This window comes from Montipora foliosa, chromosome 7 (assembly GCF_036669935.1).
Source record: "Montipora foliosa isolate CH-2021 chromosome 7, ASM3666993v2, whole genome shotgun sequence".
Lineage (NCBI taxonomy): Eukaryota > Metazoa > Cnidaria > Anthozoa > Scleractinia > Acroporidae > Montipora > Montipora foliosa.
The window spans coordinates 29,473,858-29,489,026 of NC_090875.1; the positions used below are offsets into that span (position 1 = coordinate 29,473,858).

The 15,169-nt window shown below is 41.4% G+C and overlaps 1 protein-coding gene and 1 long non-coding RNA gene across 2 annotated transcripts in view; both read left to right on the forward strand.

Annotated features, from left to right (window-relative positions):
• Nucleotides 1-1,101: 1,101 nt before the first annotated feature.
• LOC138011731 (uncharacterized) lies at nt 1,102-5,628 on the forward strand. Its single transcript, XM_068858877.1, has 3 exons — nt 1,102-1,248; nt 2,822-3,530; nt 3,788-5,628. The coding sequence occupies exons 1-3, from the start codon at nt 1,243-1,245 to the stop codon at nt 4,816-4,818; spliced, it is 1,746 nt and encodes a 581-aa protein (XP_068714978.1). The 5' UTR covers nt 1,102-1,242; the 3' UTR covers nt 4,819-5,628.
• Nucleotides 5,629-11,589: 5,961 nt separating this feature from the next.
• The window catches only part of LOC138011740 (uncharacterized), a 4,860-nt gene continuing 1,280 nt past the window's right edge, over nt 11,590-15,169 (forward strand). Inside the window, exons 1-3 of the long non-coding RNA XR_011124776.1 lie at nt 11,590-11,648; nt 13,130-13,214; nt 14,843-15,169. The exon at nt 14,843-15,169 is cut by the window's right edge and continues 1,280 nt beyond it. This is a non-coding gene — a long non-coding RNA (uncharacterized lncRNA). The remainder of the gene's footprint in view (nt 11,649-13,129; nt 13,215-14,842) is intronic.

A 15,169-nucleotide genomic window follows, 5' to 3' on the forward strand; every position in this document is an offset into this window, starting at 1 on the left:
CATTCCATATTTTGTATGTTGTCCAACAACTTGTTTCAATGTTGGTAAATAAAAGACATTCATGTAAAGCATCATTAGCATCATATTCCAAAAACGATCCTTGAAACGCGACAAAGCATCTTTTGTTTTAAGGAAATTGTCATGAGAGCCGATTCGTGATCGGTATTGTTCAACAGAGATTCCCATGTTACTTACTTCTGACGAAATCGTGGGCTAGCAGACTCTTGTTAACTGTGTGTGGATGGTTCGTCCAATCCGATTCAACAACGACAGCAAGGACAACACAAGCACAGGAGAGTCTCTTTCGCTTTCAAGTAACTTCAGAGTCTTTCAAATACTTTCAGATATTCTCAGGTATTCTCTTGAAGGTCTGCTGAGCAGATTCAAGCAGTTAAATGTTGGCTTGCGAGAGTCAATAATGACTCGTAAGTTTTAAAGTGGCGCAACCTGTACCAAAGGTCCAGACCGTGAATTGAAATGTTGCCCTGTGAGAGCACAACTCCTCGCTGTAATCCGAACTTAGAAGACAAGCCGACTGTAGGAAAGCCGGCGTGTAAAATGCAAGCAGCAAAGAAGAACGAATAACTAGATAAAAAACGATCTTCGACAACGCGCTGTGTTGTATCCACAAAATGGCCGCTTTCTGAAGCTGAGAAGTTTACGTACCTTAGCGGAGCGTAGACTGGGGCCTATCTTCGACGATAGTAAACCACGTGACATCCACTCTGTTCACCGTGACAAATCACGGATTATTCACGGATTTTGATTGGTTCTTGCCTATGATCTATTAGAGGACAGACGCACGATTTACGTCACCATCAGCTTTTATGCGAATAAAGTTTAATTCTTTATTATATAAAACAAATTGATTCCATGTTGCCGTGGGTCTGTTCAGTAATAGATCACAGAAGACGTCAAAATGTGGTAAGAACATCAGTGACACACTTTTATGTTCTTTGTAGTTAAGCAAACTGTATACTATATCTTCTTGACGTCAATCGTGCGATTGACGTCAATCGTGCGTCTTTCCTCTAATAGATCATAGGCAAGAACCAATCAAAATCCGAGCGTAACTTGGGTTATTATATAAAGTAAAATAACACACCATTCTTAATTTGATGTCGTCCGCCCATATAGAACGTCTGCATTTTTAGTCTTTAAGCTAATGCTGCACTGACTTCCTTTCTTGCTGTGAATCTCCCAGTGTATTGCTGCTGTCTCCAATTTCTTTGACCTTTGTGCATGCAGGTTTGTTTGTCTTTATTTTAAAACGCAGAATGCAAATATGATTGCCGTTTTATGTAAATGACAATTAGACTTTCGGTTTCGTCTCGGTAACACAGAAACTAAACCGCTCTGTTCACAGATAGCAATGGAAGAGAAACGGAAAGCTTAATATTGCAAACTTTTCCATTTTAAAATCAAAACAGATAGCAGAAGTTCTCAATGTAATAGGTACAAAATTGGCTTTGCATGACTAATTTTTACTGTCACTTGTAAGGTGGCGAAATCATAGCAGTTAAAAATGTTTATTATCGTGGTCTGCAGTCCTCAAGGCTGTGTTTCAACAGCTACTGTAGCTTTGCTTTGCTTACTGTAATGATTGCTAAGCGTCAGGCAAGCTCCAGAAAAAGGTTATTGTGACTTAAAGACAATTGATTTCTGTTTACTGAGGCTTTCTTTGAGAATGTTTTAGATACTCGTGATTGCCAAGGTACCGTGACATAATTAGGATGTAGGACTTCAGCAATTTTTTTTCCATTTAAACTTTTGACTCAAATTTCTATTACCAAAATCCGCACTGTGAATATATCTGGGAATTCTTCTAAACATTCTGACTTTTTAAATTTTTAAAACAAAATTCAGAGTTTGGAATTTCGAAAAAAAAAAGCTCAACTATAGTTGTCTAATTTTTAAATACAGTCGAACCTCGATTATCCGGACTCGTTGGGTCAAGACGAAATAGTCGGGATAATCGAGAATATGAACATTAAGGAGGAAAAAAAACTGATTACAATAAGAAAGCGACATTTAATCGTGAAACAAAACATTTGCAAATTATTTCGAAAACAATGCGGTCTACATCTTCACTCTCCGTTGTGACTACCTGTACACGTGTCGGCAAACGTCATGATCTTCTCCTTGCTCTTGCGGATATCAGATATCTGCCGTTTACCAACGCCATATTCAGCTGACAAATTGGTTCCTTTTTCTTCTTTCTCTAGTCGCAAAATTGTAGCCTGTTTATCTTTTATCCAAAGAACGGATCGCTTACGCTTCAAGGACATGATGATCGTGAATAAACATTCGTGACGTATGTAGCTTGTTTGCCGAAAGAGCCAATAGAGCGTGAAATTTCACTTAGCAACAAAGCAACTCTAAGCCAATCAGAGCTCATTCGAAAGTTCTGCATTAGTTACGACGTGTGCGAGCGCTGCTTTATTTCGCTTTTTGAAAGTGAAACAAACTCGCCTTTACTTCTCTTTTCAAAGCTGTAGTTTTAAAAAGAATATGGCTTCGGATCTAGATCATGGTTAATAAATATTCATGACACAATTGGGACCAGAGAAAAAGTCCGGATAATCGAGAAATCCGGCTAATCGAGGTCCGGATAATCGAGGTTCCACTGTACATAACTCAGATTTATACCACAAAAATTAGGATTTTACCCCTGTGATTGTCCACCCTGAGAGTGTAAAGGGTGTGAGTCTTATTGTTAGAGGGGAATTTACCAAAGTATACACAACGTACATATAGAGTATCACTTGCAAGCCAGTATTTCGGTTGATCTCTAAGCATGGTTTCCATTAATATTTTTCAGCTTTCAACTTATGCACCAAATATGCCATTTGAAGACGTAATAAAAGAGGTCGCTGAGGGCATTGCCCAGGAGAAAAGAAAACGCGCTAGACTGAAAGACCTGGACTTGATTGTACTAGACAACTCAATCCGTGAGAGCACCGTGGGTCAGCTGAGAGGCCACACGCTAGAAAACAAGTGGAAGATTTACAACGAGGTACAAAAGTGTGGATTCAAGTTCATCATCATAGCAGCCTTTTCGCACATGACACGCGTCGACGACACCTTCATTCGTCAGCTCGTAGCTAGAGGAGAAGACGTCAGCAACTTGTTTGCCTTCACTGAAGTTACCGAAACCGTGAATGACGGTATCCCTGACACTGAAATTACTCCAGTGGGCTTGAGTAAGATGGAAAGGCTTGGATTGATCAATCCCATCATCGAGATAGATCTTGCCGTCGATTCCATTAACTGGCAGGTCTTCACTGTGCAGGACATGTGCAAGCTGCTGTCGGAAAGGATAAAATGGAGTAGAAGGATGCTGTCCCCTGATGCCAAGATCATGGTTAATCTACGAGACTTCCCTGACTCTATGGTGTACCAGATGGAGCGAGTGTTCACTGTTGTGGACTTCTTGGGATCCTTGCCTGCTGCTGAGCGTCCTTTTGGAATTCTGTTCGAGGAGCCAACTGGCAAGTTCTTACCAGAGGAAGTGGGAGCTTGGACTGCAGGTAAGATTCCTTACTTTACTGTTGTCTAGGTAACCCATTCGAAAAGTTCTGTTAATGTTGTAAACAAACTATCTTTTCTTTATGCTCTGGAAGCTCAAGGCTAGTCACATGTAGTTGAAACTGTATCACTTCTTTTTAAAGCTTAGTCGAAACGACCCAACATCACAAGAAAACAATAAAAGGTCATTCCTTCTCACTGTTTGAGTCATAATTAGGGATAACAGAGCATTTGTAGTAATACATATTTTACTGTCTAGGTGTGCGTAAGATCATGGACTACCGTGGATGGTCTGGACATCTTCTGGCCCATGTCCATAAGAAGTGGGCCCTCGGAGAAATGACGCAACTTGAATGTCTTGTCAACGGAGCCAACGGCATCTGGGCGAGCGTCTGCGAAGAAGGAGCGGCTCTTGGTCACGCGTGTTCTACCGTGACGCTGATGAATCTTGTGCGAATGGGCAACACCAAAGTCCAGAATAGTTACAAGTGTACACAGCTGAGGGAAGCCGCATGCAACGTGACTAAGATCACTACAGGGATGCCTCCTCATCCTAAACAAGTTATCTACGGCGAAAGGGCGCTGGACTTGGCATTCGACTTTGGAGGCATTGCTGGTGGTACAGTTGGAGAGACCGACTTCAATCTAGCCGAGTTCTTTGGAGAGGAGTCTCCAGTTAGAATCAGCACTCTGTCTTCCGACGACATGATCCACGAGAGGATGGTAGATCTGTTTGGTGCAGATCCGCAGTTTACGATGGAAATGGCGCATACCATGAAAGAGAAAATGCTTGAAGATCTGACCGGCAATAGGAAGGAAGAATACATGAGTGCAGTGGGCATCGCTCTCCTGTTTGATCGAGCAGGAGGAAAACTCACCGCCAAGATGGCAGAGGTGATAGAAGAGGCAGAGGTGAAAAGTGAGCACGCCCAGCATCTCATCGAAGAGGTCCGCAGGATCTGGGACAAATGGGACATCGAGGAGGATAAAGAAGTTGACGACCTTCTCAAGTTCTGTTCCTTCTATAATGGCTTCATGGCTCCCTACTTCGGCTGCTTTATTTGTCGGGATACGCAGAAGGCGCTGAAAGCCATCGATATGGATAACGATGGCTATATCGACTGGAACGAGTTCCTGGTGTACTTGAAATGGGCGATACGTCAGTATCCCAACATCAAAGATGCCGATGAGCTGCTGTCTGTGGCCTTTCGCAAGGGAATCATCCCAGCCATGCAGGATGAAGTACTCAGGAAGCCGAAGCCGTCCAAGACGATGAAGGCAAGTCGTTAAATTGTCTTCTAATGAGATCACAAGCCCCTTAACAGGCTTTGAACTCTATGTTATTTGGGTTCGGTATCGTTAAATAGGAAAATTGCTGGTTTGGAATGTAGTCTAATAAGTCTGTATTGTTTCATCTAACTAAGTCAAAATATTGAAATCCAGAGTCAGACAAACCTTGTGGGGTAGGTGTTTGGAAAAAAAGTTATTATTTTCGTTGAATGTATAATTTTCGTTGCGGGTTTTATCTATAAGCTGCTAGCTAAACTGCTTGGAGTAATCATTAATGAGAACTTGAAATGGAACTGCCATGTTGACTATATTACCGCTAAAGCATCAAAGAAACTACACGCTCTCAAATTATTATAAAGAGAGCTGACGTGTACATGTAAGAACAAGACACGTTGAAAGTCTTTAGTAGACCGATTTTAGTACAGGTGTGGCAAGACATTCCTGACTGTCTCAGATAGAATAGAGTCCGTGCAAAAAAGGGCACTTAAAATCATATATCCTAACAGTTCATATAGACAAGCACTGTTGCTAGCCAACGAGACTACACTGGCTGAGATGATGGACACCCGTGACCACCCATTATCATACTTGGTGTCCACTGCTGTAAAAAGCACTAATCCGTATAATCTTAGACCGTCTTCGTCTTCTCGACCATTCAATAATTTTAAGAGAACCAAGAGATCAGAGAACTTTTTTACTTTTAAATATATTGAATGAATATGTAATACAGGTTACTTCAGTTGTATTCCGACATAACAATGTATACTTTGGTTTATTGCCAAAAACAAATAAAATAGATGGCACGTATAAATAGACGTGTTTCACTCATGTTTACCTACCAAGAAATTCCACTTTTGCTCAAATAGAGCAGAGGAAACGGACATTATCGGAGTAGAACATCATAAACTCTGTTACATAAGTTAAGACAATAAACAACCAGCTAAACCAAAGGCCGGAAAAAGTTAAACAATGAACCTATGCGAGCTTTTCACCGTACAAAGCAAGGGAGCCACAGGTGCCTTTCAATGGTGTCAAAGAAGGGGTGTGGTGGCCTTAGGGTAACAGTTTGAGTTCGAGTTCGAACCAAATCCGCCGGGAATTGATGGTAACTGTCTTGCTAACACCATTTTCCTTAGTCCAATAAGGCAAACAAATCGGAGCTCCACACCTGAATTATGATTTTCGCTAATTCCACTTAAATCTTAAATGGCCACACTTTGGGATTTACTGGATAAATTGGAATGAATCATCATCCCAGACGTGACTCGTTATTACTATAAGAATACTATGGCAACAAAAAATAAAGATAAGGAGTGTAGTCGCAGCGATGAAGACATTCAGAAATACTTTACATGGAAATCTCTCCCTCCTGTGCTATTTTTTCTAAAAGTCCTCTAGAGGTTTCCCTTGATATAGCTTCTTCAAGTTCCTTAATATCGGTACAACGGAAAGTTTTATCAACAGGGAAGGTCTTTAAATTCGATGTATCCATTATCTCATGACCTTGAAGCTTTGAACTCTGGTTCAGAGCTGGGATTTTTCAGTTTAAAAACTTTCTTATTTGGATATAACATGGCTCGTACATTTTCCCGCGCGTGCAGCTTTGATCTTATTTTGGTCCATATTTGGGCATAAAATTGATGTGCTAAAATTCCCATGCTTTGTTCCAAGGAAAAGGGTTGCAAGTTACACGCTTCAAGGTCATGTGCTTCTGTCCGCATGTAATCACAGTTTCATCTGAGAGCTTTACCCAAGCGTTACACTTTTTGCACCTCCGTCCACAGAATCGATTGTGGCGGAAAAATAGGAGTCCCAATGGCCCTCCAAACTCAACGGAGTGTGTGGGAACTGATTTAAATAAACATTTCAACATTAAGTGGGCAAGTAAGTACCACAGGTTCATTTGTCATTATTTTTTTTATGATAATGACTTAATAGAAGTATTAGTCCAATTAATTAAAATCTCATACATACTTGGAAAAATCCAAAGTTCAATTGGACTGGTATAGGATGTAGCTCTATTGTGTTTAGAGTAAGGTGCCATTTAACAAATCGAAAGTGGTTTACCACAATATTTAACGCCAAAGAAAGTTTATATTTCAGAGCGTGACCAAAATCATGACTGAAAGAAAGAGCAAGCGTTGTCTATAACTTTCTCGCAATTTGATTGGTGTATTTCCCAAAATGGGCGTTCCTGATTGGCTATTACATTGTGCGACAAAATGGCGCATGCATGACGTGTACACCGTTGTCTAGACTCTCATCGACAACGGCAAATTAACCAATAATATTGCGAGATTACAAGCAATTGCGGTAAAAAATGTAATAGGTGCGTCGTGGCTCCGGATATCGTGTTCCTAGCATTGTGTTTACCTCACTCAATCTCGGTTATCAGCGCCGTATGACCTTATATAGAAATTGATTGCGCCAGTCACGGTCGTTTTGTAAATAACTCTTACTAACAGAGTTCGAGGTCCGTACTGTAAAATCAGCGAGAAAAAAACGAGGATCCGTAATTTTACAGTACGGACCGAGAAAACGCGAGGTTTGTTTGTTGTTTATTATTTATTTGTTTGAGCAGGTTGAAGTTTTGGCAGCTATTCAGCTGATGTGGTCCTGCTATACCCACCCATCAATATACTCACAAGGGACAGCCACAACACAGGGAATTTCATCCCCTACTCTTCTCGAATAGTCTTTAACGTCCAACAGAGACAGCCACAACACAGGGAATTTCATCCCCTACTTTTCTCGAATAGTCTTTAACGTCCAACAGAGAACTAATCAACATGGAAGATATTTGTGAGACTCAGTCGGGGCCTCCGGTTTATAGTCCTTATCCGAGAAGACTTGAAAGTTCAACCATTTGCGGATGTAATTACAAAGGCAGCCCTTTCTCCACCGTTATTTAAAGACCCTGATTGTTGGTCCGGCCGGAGTCGAACTCACGACCTCCCGCATGGCAGCCCGATGCTCAGCCACCGGTGCGCGGTGTTTATTATATCTCTATAGTAAGATGTGTATTACATCACTGTGATAATTAGCCGCGCCGGAAAGGGAACTAATCTTGAAGTTAAGCGGAAGGTTCAACTGCCACAAAGATGACCGTGTCGAAATCCGAAAAACGAAATGTTGGCTGCTTGAAATATATGCTTGCAAGATTTAAACAGTTTTACAATTTTATGTGACAGAAACGACATGAAAAACGTGCTAGAGAATGTTCTATCGAAATTTCAAATTTAGCGGGCCGTCGAATCCCAGCGCACGTAGTATCTGAGAGATATAATAAAAGTGAAATAACCCCCGGTGGTTTGTAAAATTTACTTGGATACGAGATGGTAAGTAGCCAACGCGCCGCTTCGTGCTAGTTATCGGGGACTTAAACAACTAAGGAATGGGAGTCGAATCTAAGAGGGAGAATAATAAAATTAATGATATCTATGAAATAAATCACATATAAAACTGCGGATTTGAAATCAAGTGAAGCTATAATCCTCGCAGTTATGGACGCAATTTAAGCAATTGCGGAGGGAAGCCTGAAAAATTCAGGACTTCAATGGGGTTTGAACCGGACTTGACCTCGCTATACCGGTGCGACGATCTAACCAACTGAACTCAGACGTTGGGAGCTAGTCATTTGTGGGTTCTAAATGTTCCCGTGATAAATGAATCAACGAATGAAATGATATATATGAAATGAATCATATATATGGAATTAATCATACATTGAATCATATATTGAACTGAATCATAACTTCCAGGATCATAGCTTCACTTGATTTCATATCCACAGTTCACTTGAATAATAAACTTAGGTCGTGTTCTATTGGGATCAACCGCTTTTAGTTGGTTGGGTTGGTTGCGGTTTTTAGTGTTCTATTCGAAAAAAAAAACCGCTTTCGGTTGGTTTGGTTGATCAACTTTTTCAACCGGCATCAAACTAGGTTGAAACGGTTGAAAAAGCACTGGCAGCGACCGCTGTCGTTTACGTGGGCAATTTAAAGTCTGCCGCGGGCTCCTGCCGTGTTGTTTTCCCTCAACTTGTCAACGCTGAGACGTCTGGTAATAACTATTCCCAGGAGTTACCGCGTTTCAACCGAAAACAGTTGGAAAAGTGTGCTATTGGGAAACCTCAACCACTTCAACCTAAACCGGTTGCAGTTGAAACGGTTGATCCCAATAGAACACGACCTTAGTGTTATGTGCCAATGCCTTAGAACTTTAAGGTGATATCACTCGAGCCGATTTCTAACGCCTATTTTGAATCCATGTTACACGAGACAACGTTTAACGCAACTTTGTTGCGGCAATGGTACGTTATAAGCCACGATTTTTAACGCAACATTGCTCGCAACATTTGAGCCCAGGCTCCTGCTCGACAAATCCCGGGCGACAAATATGTCAGACACAATTCTCGGTTTTCAGCTGACGTCATAACCTTATGCAAATTAGGTTTCCGCCATTCTGGTGCCCCTGATTAATAGGGAAATGTATGACATTTTGAGCGCTCACGTTCGAAGTCTTCAAATAATTCATCTTTCCAATGGATATTGCTCAAGAAAGCGACCCAAAATCACTCGACGAGGTACCAGTACTTTCATCCTACGCAAAAAAAACCTCGAAAGCCACGTTCGAGAGCGCTATTTGAAGAAGATTTTCTGTCGTTTGCGTAGACCCAGCGGCCATACGGAGCGATCAGTTTGGCTCCTCTAGAAGTCCCACACTTGCTTTCCTAGTTAGTTTTAGAGACAAGCTACTATACAAACAAGCAGTTTAAGGCCTTCAAAATTTTGAAAGCGTACAACCAGATGATTTCTGGTTTCGTTGCGTCCGTTTAAGCAAGGGAAGGAAATCGCGGGCAAGATTGTTGTTGTTTGTGGCCAAGGTGACTCGGAAGTTTGACACTCGGCGTCGACCTTATCTGTATCAGTTTCCAGTTGGATTTCTTTTAATACCTTCGCTAACTGCTATGGCCGCCAAATGAGAAGAAAAGGCCTCCTCATTCCCTTTGTTTCGATGATTTCCCTCTTCTTCTGTCAAAGTACTTGGTCGATTAGAGTCTCAGTCCTTCACCTTGAGAAGGTGAGAAGCTTTTTTCCTTCGAAATTCGTCCGATTTCCTTGAAACTCAGTCAATTTGGGCGCTCCATCCCTCGCATTCGCCTGTCGAATTTCAGCGAAATCGAATAAAACGCCTCCGAGTTCGACATTTGCTAACCTGAGTATCACAAACGCCTGATTCTCAGGTTAAATTCACTTCATTAAATATTCAAAACCGGGCATATTTAATGAGATGAATTTTCGAAGATGAATTTCTCCGCGACGTTGTGGTTTAATCGGTCGAAATTGAGCACACTTGTTCGAGGGGTTCAAGCGCTTCGGTGGTGTGAATTGGGAAGACATCGGTGGAAACCCGGCCGAGAAACGCTTTATCGAAAAAAAGCCAACTTTCGACAAATTCTGACTCGCTCGTCTTTTACCCTAAAACCCTGAACCAACGCGTGCTAAATCGCTGCGAAAGCTTTACAGGATAAAACACAACTGTTCACAGCAAAAGCCGTTACTGGCAATCACCGCAAAAGCTCTAATTGCTAAACCTGTAAAGACAATTTCAGCAAAATAAGTCCAACCCCACACTTAAAGTTAAAATCTAACATTAAACCGTGAGTCAATCGCTGCGAAAGCTTTTAAATTGTCCTTTGTTCGTTGTATCTGTCCCCGAGTAAGGCAGGCTTCCCAGAAACAAAGTCTTTCGATTTCGTGTCGTCTCGGCTTATCTGTGAAATCCACGCGTTTCGGCGATCTTCTGTTAGCTGTTTTTAACTTTCACCGTTCTTATCAACAACGATAGGTATACGGAATAGACTAATACCTTCCTTGTTTCCAGATTTTACTCCACAGCCAGGTATTATACAGAGAACCATCGCACTACAACTCACTCACATCTCTCTCTACGCGTCTCTGTTTACGATTCGAGGGGCTCCACAATGGCGGTTAACGACGGTTGTCAAGGACTAAGGTCACGTGGGTGAAAACCAAGAATTGACGTTACTGTCGACGTGAACTACTTCGGTTAGCCGTGGTGCATTATGGGACACTGTTGCTACAAATTGCAATCGCCCTACGGGTTCGTGCAATTTTGGTCGTCTTTGAAAAAATTTACTCGTGCTTATTTATTCCAAATTGCACGCGAAAATCATGTGAATACCTATACTACTCGCCCTGTGCGCCACGTTTTACTCGAGACAACTTTTAACGGAACATTATTGTGTTAATAATCGGCATTAAAAATCGGCGCGTGTACAATCAGCCATAAAATCGGTTGTTTATACACTTCGTTGTTCGCCAAGGAAATGTATCAAATAAAAAATGCACGTGCGGAGTGTGCCAAACAATTGGTTTTGCACATTAGTTATGCAGATTTGAAGCACTCTTGCTGGCCGGCGCTGTTTTTCATGAAATATACTAAAAAGTAGATCGTCGATCATTCCAAGTTGTTGAATGTGTAAAATGCGTTGCACCTTCCAGTGGAGGAATTCAACGCGTTTGAATGGCGTGCAAGTTTGGCGCTGTCATTTCTTCATATTCAGTTTTGTTTTCTTTGACTCACCAGTGATCGCATGACTGGAGCTCACTACGGCAAACCTTGCATGCAGTCCAATTTATCCGAGTTCGCAACCATTCTCGGAGCCAGAGACTTTTAACCTGGCAAGATACATGTACAAGATAGGAAATCGAATCAAAGGCTACATTGATTTCCACTCATACGGGCAACTGTGGATATCCGCCCAGGGTTTTACAAGATATTATCCCCCGACATACAACACGAATGTAAGATTTGACACTTCATTTACGCCTACTTTATTTTGAGAAGCGGTCCGATGGTGTTTTTGTGCATTGGGACGCCATGTTGGACATGGGTAACAATACCCCTCCACTCTTCCCTCCCTGTGTATTCTGCTTAACACAGACAGCACAACGATTAGACCCTCACTCCTTATGAGCAAGAGCCCATAATTTCATGATCTCTCGCACTGGTTTGGGAACAAACAAGAGTAGAATTTGTAATTTTGAAAGACGTTTCATCCCAGTCCCCCTCCCCCCCCCCCCCCACAGGAAATAGCAGCCAAAAACACCTATCCAATAAAATGTCTTCATCTTAGAGAAAAAAATATGAAATACGTGCCGCGCGTGTAGCCCTTGCAACACGATTTTATTTCACAATTAAACTCTCTTATGTGACGTGAGAGGTCATAACGAGAATCTAAAAGTAATAAGCACTTAATGACTGACCCCAATGGAAACAGTGAGTTGTGTTTCCCCGAGTGAACCTGCGCCTGAAGACCTTCATGGTTCGACTAGGTTTTCTCCCCATTAATCTGTCCTCCTTATTAAAAGAATTCTATTTACGACCTCCAAAAGAGATGGTCTCGTAGATAAGCCACACCCTCGATTTAAGGCTCAGAATCGGACTAAAAAGTTGCGGCTCATGCATGGGTGTTTACGGAATTACAGTAACCATGGCAAACGTCTGAACTTATAAATAAAAAAAGAAATAAAAAGATAAGTGGTTGGATAAATGAATAAATAGGTAAGAATCTCTCACTGCAGGAACCCATACACTGATCATGGTTGGGTTGGCAAGACCTCGGAGATACATGCCTACATCGTTTTATTTGGTGTCAACAGTCATGCAACGTTAAGTTCCTCATTTCAAAGCAATCGAAAATGTACTTTGCAATGATTTTCTCGAACTATGCTTTTTTGGTAGAAAGATCGAACAGCGTCAAAAATTTATCTTTTGTCGGCAATTTCACTACGGGAATTTTAAACTGATTATGTAAGCATTCAAACAGCGAGCTTCCTTTTTCTTGATGAAAAGGACAAGAAACTAAGAAGTGTTGCTCATCTTCCCACTCCTTTTTACATAAAGGGCAGATTCGTTCTTGGGGTTTCCTATAATATGGTCTTGTGTAACGCCCCGTTTCTATTGGCAGCCTACGATTACAGGTCGTAGTTTTGTCAGCGTGCTGTGTGCCTGAAGTTGGTGACCTGGTGAAGGTAATCCTCGAATCTGTAATTATCTATTGTTTAACTTCTTGTTAGGTACGCTTTTTATTCCTTTGCTGCCCCAAATAACTCCAAAATAATGCAAAAAGAAATGAATGAACAAAAGGGACAAATATCGTATTCGTGAGATCACTCCCTGTGTTAGAGTTTTGAATCATTCAATGAAGCTATAAAAATGCTCTTAATGCAGAAAAAAAAATTGCAATGTCAAGAAGCATTTCTCTTCTCTTCTGTTTTTCTAGTACAAGGCTATGATACGAATTGTTAGGGCTATTTACAACACGAGTGGCACTAACTATCACTTTGGGCCTGCAGCTATTGCAATCTGTGAGTATTCTATCATCTTTCAATCATAGCCATAAATGATTTGAATTTTTCCATAGTCTCTTCAGAAAATTCAGAAAAAAACCCTCTGTGAATAAAACGTTTTGTTCCAGGTATTTCCATATCATTTAAACGTCACTGAAACGTGAATGTTACAAGGTAATGCAAATACAATGCACAAAGAATCTTAACCCCAGGGGCCGGGTGCTCGAGGCCTGGTTAGCGCTAACCGTTCCAGGTGATCTGGTGACGTAATTCGGAGGACTGGGGAGAAAAATTTTAACGCCGTATCCCACAACCGCGCGCGGCCTTATTTTCTAATTCAACATGGCAGAGGCGAGGTTAGATGTCGTCGGGTCTACTTGAATGTTCATTCAGTAACAGGAAATGTGGTAGACACGGAATGATCTGTTGAGTTTTGGCGATGGAAATACTGCAGGGAGTTTGGAAACCACACCTAAGGCCGCGCGCGGTTGTGGTATACAGCGTTTAAAATTTTTCTTCCCAGTCCTGCAAATTACGTCACCAGATCACCAGGCTGGTTAAGAGGTATCAAAACCTATAGGTTTCCATGGTTTTTAACGCTGGTTAGTGCTAGCCATGCTTCCAGCAACCTGGGCCAGGAGATTTGAATTGGGTACAACATTGGTTGCGGTAAAGTTCTATTGTTCAGTGATCCATCAGATTTCAAAACATCAGAGAGCTGACACTATAGTAGTGTCAACACTAGTGTTACACTGTGTTTCTCTCAGGTGTAACCGCAACCATTGAGTTAGCCGATTTAGTCTATTGTTTATTTTCCCGCGAAACTTGGGTTAAGGTGGCTCAAACCAGTTTGAACGCTTCCAAGTGACGCTCTTATTAGAAGGATCGGCACCACAACGTTGTATCATGTATTAGCAATATTGTTGTACCAAATGAAACACGAATTATAGCTGAACAAGATACAGTCATTATTGTGACGTAATATGTCACCGTAACAACGGGCAAGCCCTGTAAAACACTCTTTATTTTGTCTTTCGTTGCTTATATCTCAAAAACGAACTCGGTGATCCCCATTTTTTATCTCTGAAAAGTAATCAGAAGGGCAAAGTTTAAAAAAAATTCTGTCTAGCCAAGGTAACTTATTACATCACAATGCTGAACTCACCTTGTTTGGAAATAAGCGGTGTTTCATATGGTACCATAAGAATGCTGTACGTGATATTGTGTTGTAGCGTCATTCGATCTAAAGAGAGTGTCTTGTAAGTGTTGAAACCCTTACGAGCCTCCTTAAAAATAGGCCCACTGGGGACAAACCTGATACTAGATTCTCAGTCTTTGGTAATGGACTCTTGGTATTTAGCAATTGATTAGATGTCGTTGTCCTCGATGTTAAACGAAAACATCGAGAGAATACACCTTTTTACCCATACGGCGGCCATTTTGATTTCTATTGTTTCGAATAGCTATTATGGGATGCCCAGGGGGCAAATACATATTAATTTGCCCCCTGAGCATCCCATAATGACTTCTGAAACAATAAAAATCAAAATGGCCGCCGTATCTACAAAAAGGTCTATTGAAGATTCGCTTTTCCTCAGTGGTTTGTATCATTGATTTTTGTTCTTGATTCATCATTTGATTGGCAGATAAGACTTCCGGTGACGCCACTGACTGGGTATACGGAATACTGGGTGTGACGCATTCGTATGGGGTGGAGTTGCCGCCTTCTATATTCACTCGAGGTGGCTTCGTTTTACCTCCTAACTACATCCAACCAGTTGGCAGGGAGACTTTTGCTGGACTGAAGGCTCTAGCTTACTACTTGGTCTGATGTGAATAGGAAAGACTTTGCAAAGGACTTATTATTCATGACTTGAAAATGCTAAGAGACGACGTAGATAGCGATACATTAAAGATATTAAATTATTTCAGTTCATTTTCTCTAGCTCGAGATGTCGACATACATCTAAGAG

Bases quoted from the DNA above. Each gene is read 5' to 3' on its own strand.
- LOC138011731 (XM_068858877.1), top strand. The intron at 3,531-3,787 runs GTAAGATTCCTT...TTTACTGTCTAG, and splicing joins AGTGGGAGCTTGGACTGCAG to GTGTGCGTAAGATCATGGAC.